We start from the raw sequence: 5,455 nt of genomic DNA on the forward strand, positions 1-5,455 counted from the left end.
AGGGTTTCTCTGTGTAGCCCTGGCTGTCCTGGAACTCACTCTGTAGACCAGGCTGGCCTCGAACTCAGAAATCTGCCTGCCTCTGCCTCCCAAGTTGGATTAAAGGCTGGGATTAAAGGTGCGTGCCACTACTGCCCGGCTGGACTGAATGTCTAAAAACAGAGACAGCTGCACATGCTCTTGACTTTTTCCTGTTTCCATCAATGTCTTACCAAGTTTCTCCTCTAGATTGGTTCCAAAAAACAATACAGTTTTTTCTAAGTGAGTGGTCAGATTTTTAGCATTCTAGGATGAACGTGTGAGTGTGTGTATGTTACTGGGAGGTAGAACTCAGGGCTAACCAACACTACACAAGTGCTCTACTACCACCAAGCTGGATCCCTAGTCTAATATTTACTTTACCAGAAAGGACTTAGGTAAGTCTGGTCTCATAGCTTCCTAGTCTAATTCTACAGTGAGATCAAGCCTGTAGTTTGCTTGGTTCCTGTACTTAGCCACATGATATCTTTCTTGTTCTTTAATAGAAGTAATTCTGTCCTGGAAAGAATAATTACGTTGTGCTGGAACTAGTACGTTGGTTTGTTAATTGTTTCCAATCATGGATCCGGTCTTTTTACTTTTTTCAAAAAATGAAATTGATTCCTGTAGCCCGGCAGTGGTGGCACACGCCTTTAATCCCAGCCTTTAATCCCACTTGGGAGGCAAAGGCAGGCGGATTTCTGAGTTCGAGGCCAGCCTGGTCTACAGAGTGAGTTCCAGGACAGTCAGGGCTACACAGAGAAACCCTGTGGGGGGAGGGGGGGGGAGAAAGAAGTCTTAGCACCAAATATATATATTTACAATAAAATGTACATTTAATAATAAGTATATACTTAATAAACATAAATATACTTTTATTTCATGGCCACGGATTCAGATTCTACAAGAGCCATGATTGTGGGCCTAGTTGGATCCTAGTCATCCCCCCTCTTGATTTTTTTAAGGAAGGAGGCCAGGAGGGGGACAGGGAAGCATGGCATCCAGCTGTGATATCAGAAATCAACTGTCGTCAGTCATCTAGGGGACAGTTAAAACCTTCCCAGGCTCGGGGCGGCCCGGCCCTCGGCTCCCCGCCAGGTTAGGAGCCCGAAAGCTCAGTCTCTGTCCTGCTCCGAGGCCGCCTCGGCAGCCGAGCCCTGGGCCCCGCTAGAGCCCGCTCCCCCGTCTCGCGCCTACTCCGCAGGGGTTTCCAAGGCCGCCTCACCCTTCACCGCCTTCCGTCCCGGCCAAGGCGGGCGGCCCCGCGACCCCGGGCCAACGGCTCGGCATCCCGTCCACACGCGTGCACCACACCCGCTCTGAGTCGGCGGCCTCCGGCTCTCCCCACTCCGACCCTGCTCAAGCGGCTGCCGGATGGTGCGGAGGAAGACCCGAGATCCTGGAGCTCTAGACCCGAGGGCGGAGGAACCTCAGGTAACCAGGCTCCTGCGCCTGGGCATCTCTCGGTGACAAGGACGCGTCAGGGCAAATCCATCCACACGCACCCTAAAGCAAGTATTCCTTATCCACCTCAGTATTCTAGACCCTCAAAGGACCTGCAGACCTTCGGTTGTCACCCTATGTGTCAAACCCAAGCACCGGTGCTGCGGCCCGGGGGCGCGGAGCGTAATCCGCGATCCGCTATCACCCAGGCAACCGCCTTCGGCTCGCAGAGGCCCAACCGACAACGGTTCGCAGCGCTCTCTCTTTCTCTCTCTGCGCACGCGTGAACGAACTCGTGTCTCCGCCTCCTTTCTGGGCACCGGCCGCGTTTCGGAAGGCATTTGGCCCTGGGGACGCTCCGTAGTCCACGGTGTAGTAAATACCCGTGCTGAACGAGCGAGCTGTGGTTACGATTGGCTCCTACGCACGTTCCCCGGAACGCCGTGGCTGTCCCGCGAAGGCTGAAGGGAGTGTGGCCGTCGCCTGTGTGTGAAACCCCCGGAGAGGCGCCATGCCTCGGTATGCGCAGCTCGTCATGGGCCCCGCGGGCAGCGGGAAGGTGAGCCTGGAGGAGCTGCGGTGCGTGGGTGCCTGGGCTCCGAGGAAACCCTGGGTACTTGGCTTCCTGTTCTCTGCGTGTACCTTTCCTTTTTTGTTTGTTTGGGAGTGATAGCAGCTTTAATAGCTCTTGAGCGGCTGGAGAGAGGGCTGAGCGCTCAAGAGCTTGTTCTGACCTCCCAAAAGACTTCAGTTCTGTCCCAGCACCCAGACAGAGCTGCAGGACACCTTTGCTCCAGGAACTGCCCTGGTTGTTCCAGGGGTCTTCATATCCATTCTGTGTGCTTGATCCTATACCCATTCTACAGATTACAGACACAGAAAGGTTTATTTGTTCAAAATCATACGCTTACTTAGGTCTGCCCCAGAATCTGAGTCTGGGTTGTTGGTTTTTGTTTTTGTCTAATTCCAGACCAGGCCCCCTGCCACGCACCCAGTATGGGGTATTTTCTAACCTTTTTCCTCAGAAGTTTGGACCTTGGGCTCCATTCCAACCCCAACGGGATGGGGGGTAAAGTTGGAGTATGGGTTTCAGATACGTTTGTAGATATGCACCATTTGTGGGCACTGCCCAAAGAGACCAGAAGAGGCTGTCGCTTGCAGAAAACCCAGGTCTTCTGCAAGAGTGGCAAGTACTGTTAAGTGTTGAGCCATCTCACCAGTCTCCAAAGAATGTTTGTAGCAGGCTTTCCTTCCTTGTGTGAGGGGGTTGCGGGGGTGGGGTGGGGGGGAGGTTGGGTCTTTTGTTGTTACTGAAGCAGTCTTATTAGCTCTTAAGTGGCTTGGAACTCATTATGTATATCATGCTGTCTAGACTGGCGTTCAAAGTTCTGCCCGCCTCTGTCCTCTCAAGTGCTGGAATTAAAGGTGTGCTCCACTAGACTCAGCTTCTTTTTCTTTTTTTTTTTTTTTCCTTTGAGACAGGGTTTTTCTGTGTAGCCCTGGCTGTCCTGGAACTCCCTCTACTGTAGATCAGGCTGGCCTCAAACTCACAAAGATCCTCCTGCTGGGATTAAAGGTGTTTACCGCCGCTGCCAGGCTCTGGTTTTTATTTACTTATTTATTATTATTATTATTTTGGTTTTAGAGAAAGGGTTTCTCTGTGTAGTCCTGGGACTCACTCAGTAGACCACGCTGGCCTTGAACTTAGAAATTCACCTGCCTCTGCCTCCCAAGTGCTGGGATTAAAGGTGTGCACCACCACTGCCCAGCTCTAGTTTTTATATTTATTTTTTATTGTGATACAGTGTTTCTTTGTGTACATATTGAGAGAATGATGCTAAGGACACTTAAGCACAGTAGAAATGGCAATGGTGACATTTGAGGGATGCCTAGAGTCTATGGAGGTGTTTGTATCATTTTAATATTTAATAAATACAATATTCAGAGTACCAGAGATGGCTGTGTGACTCCACAGGGCCTGTCATCTGATCGGGAAGGTAGACAGCTCACCCGGCAGTTACAGTGCATCTGTATGGTGGGGCTGTCCTAGGTAGAGAGAACAGGCTGTCAAAAGGAAGCGTGGAGCGTGGAGGAGGTCATTTCTGTAACCTATGTTAATTTGTGGACTCTCTTAAAGAAACATCCTGAGCCCAAGCCCCGCATCTAGATCTGCAGCTCTGGTTTCATCGCCTTCCCAGGGTTTCCCTGGAGGTGTAGTTTGGCTTGGATGAACACTGGCTCAGAGAGGGGAGAATTGTCTGGGCGTGTGGAGGGTAGCATGCTACTGCCTTGGGTGCTAACCCCCCACCTTGTCACGTTACAGAGCACCTACTGTTCCACCATGGTTCAGCACTGTGAAGCCCTCAACCGATCTGTCCAGGTAGTCAACCTGGACCCAGCGGCAGAACACTTCAACTACCCTGTCATGGCTGGTAAGTCCCGGCAAGGCCACCTTCTTCAGGCACCGTAAAGCTCAGAAGGCACTGGAAGCCGGCTGCCCAGTTACTCATGTGCTCAGCCCCGGTGTGAGGAGGAGCGAGATGAGGCCACGGGCCATTTCATGGTGGTATTTGTGGGTGTGGATGCCATGGCCTCCTTTCCTGGTCTTTGCTGGGAGACTCCAAGGTGAGCGGGCTCCTGCCTCCCTGCCTGTCCCTCTGGTCCCCTTGTTGCCTAATCTGGTGAGTTGGAGGGTAAAATGGTTTGTCCACAGTAAATAGCACCTGTGCTGGCTTAAAAAGGTGAGGCTCAGCCAGGCGTGGTGGAGCACGCCTTTAATCCCAGCACTCGGGAGGCAGAGGCAGGCGGATTTCTGAGTTCGAGGCCAGCCTGGTCTACAGAGTGAGTTCCAGGACAGCCAGGACTATACAGAGAAACCCTGTCTTGAAAAAACAAAAATAAAAAAAAAATAAAAAATGGTGAGGCTCAGGGCTGGGCTGGGGCTTGGTGGTGGAGTGCTTGCCTAGGGTATGTGAAGCCCTGGGTTTTACCCTCAGCACCACATAAAACCAAGTGAGGTAGTACGCATTTGTCACCTCTGCTCAGTGAAACAAAACAAAGCTTTTTTTTGTTTTTGTTTTTTGTTTTTTTAATTAAAAATAGTAATGTTCAAACAGAAGCTGCTCACTTAGATGACGGTGCAAATGTTTGAGCCATCAGCTATATACATACGTACATACATACATACATACACACACATACATATATAAGTACCATCTTGGTACATTAAGTTCCGGGATGGATGACCTCACATGGGGAAGGAGTTTGGTTAGAGAAGGGGGACAGAGGCAGAGCCCTGAAGCTGTGCGTTCTCTGGAAGCTGTTAGAGGAGACACAGCAGTAAGCTTCAGAAAGGCCAGGAGGGAGTGTTTTAAGAAAGAGGTGTTGGTTACATAGATGCAACCGAGCAGTTGTGTAAGACGGTGACAGATGTAGGACCACAGTGATATTGGCAGCTTTGACCAGAGTTAGTGGAGCAGTGGACCAACAGCTGGTGGGAGGGGATGGAGAGCTGGAGGGGTGGGGGGCTGTGCAGTGTGGACACTGACTGCCATGGAAGGTTTTTATTTTACCCTGAGTTTTGGAGTAGAGCCTCCTAGAACCAGAGCTGCCCTCAAATTCTTTATGTAGCCAAGGATGGTCTTATACTTTTTTTTGAATCATTAAATAGTATTTATTTCTTTCTTAATTATTCACAAAATAATTCTTCACTACTTACAGTTTTCATTACATGAGACACTGGTACTCAAAGAAATGTATTTTAGTGGAACCTTGGTAAAAGACAATGGAGAATTTTTTAAAAAGTCTCTCCAAAGTCAATATTCTAAGCTTGATTTTGAGTCAATTATAATGTCAGGTACAGTGGTGGGAAATAATACAAAGGATTCCTGTGTACCTTCACCAAATTTTCTGCAGTGGTAATATCCTCATAGCTGAAGTTCAGTAGCAGAGTCAGGTGTTGGCATATCCAAAAATGGTTTTTTTTTTTTTTTTT

The 5,455-nt window shown here is 49.7% G+C and overlaps 2 protein-coding genes across 2 annotated transcripts in view; one reads left to right on the top strand and one right to left on the bottom strand.

Moving 5' to 3' along the window:
• The window catches only part of Fam216a (family with sequence similarity 216 member A), a 7,572-nt gene extending 5,844 nt beyond the window's left edge, over positions 1-1,728 (bottom strand). The window contains exon 1 of the mRNA XM_021163694.1: positions 1,244-1,728. Coding sequence (XP_021019353.1) covers positions 1,244-1,308 — 65 coding nt within the window. The 5' untranslated portion in view covers positions 1,309-1,728. The remainder of the gene's footprint in view (positions 1-1,243) is intronic.
• A 50-nt stretch (positions 1,729-1,778) lies between these two features.
• The window catches only part of Gpn3 (GPN-loop GTPase 3), a 10,716-nt gene continuing 7,039 nt past the window's right edge, over positions 1,779-5,455 (top strand). Inside the window, exons 1-2 of the mRNA XM_021163386.2 lie at positions 1,779-2,020; positions 3,785-3,893. Of these exons, the coding sequence (XP_021019045.1) occupies positions 1,973-2,020; positions 3,785-3,893 (157 nt within the window). The 5' untranslated portion in view covers positions 1,779-1,972. The remainder of the gene's footprint in view (positions 2,021-3,784; positions 3,894-5,455) is intronic.

The sequence above is a fragment of the Mus caroli genome, chromosome 5, assembly GCF_900094665.2.
Source record: "Mus caroli chromosome 5, CAROLI_EIJ_v1.1, whole genome shotgun sequence".
Classification (NCBI taxonomy): domain Eukaryota; kingdom Metazoa; phylum Chordata; class Mammalia; order Rodentia; family Muridae; genus Mus; species Mus caroli.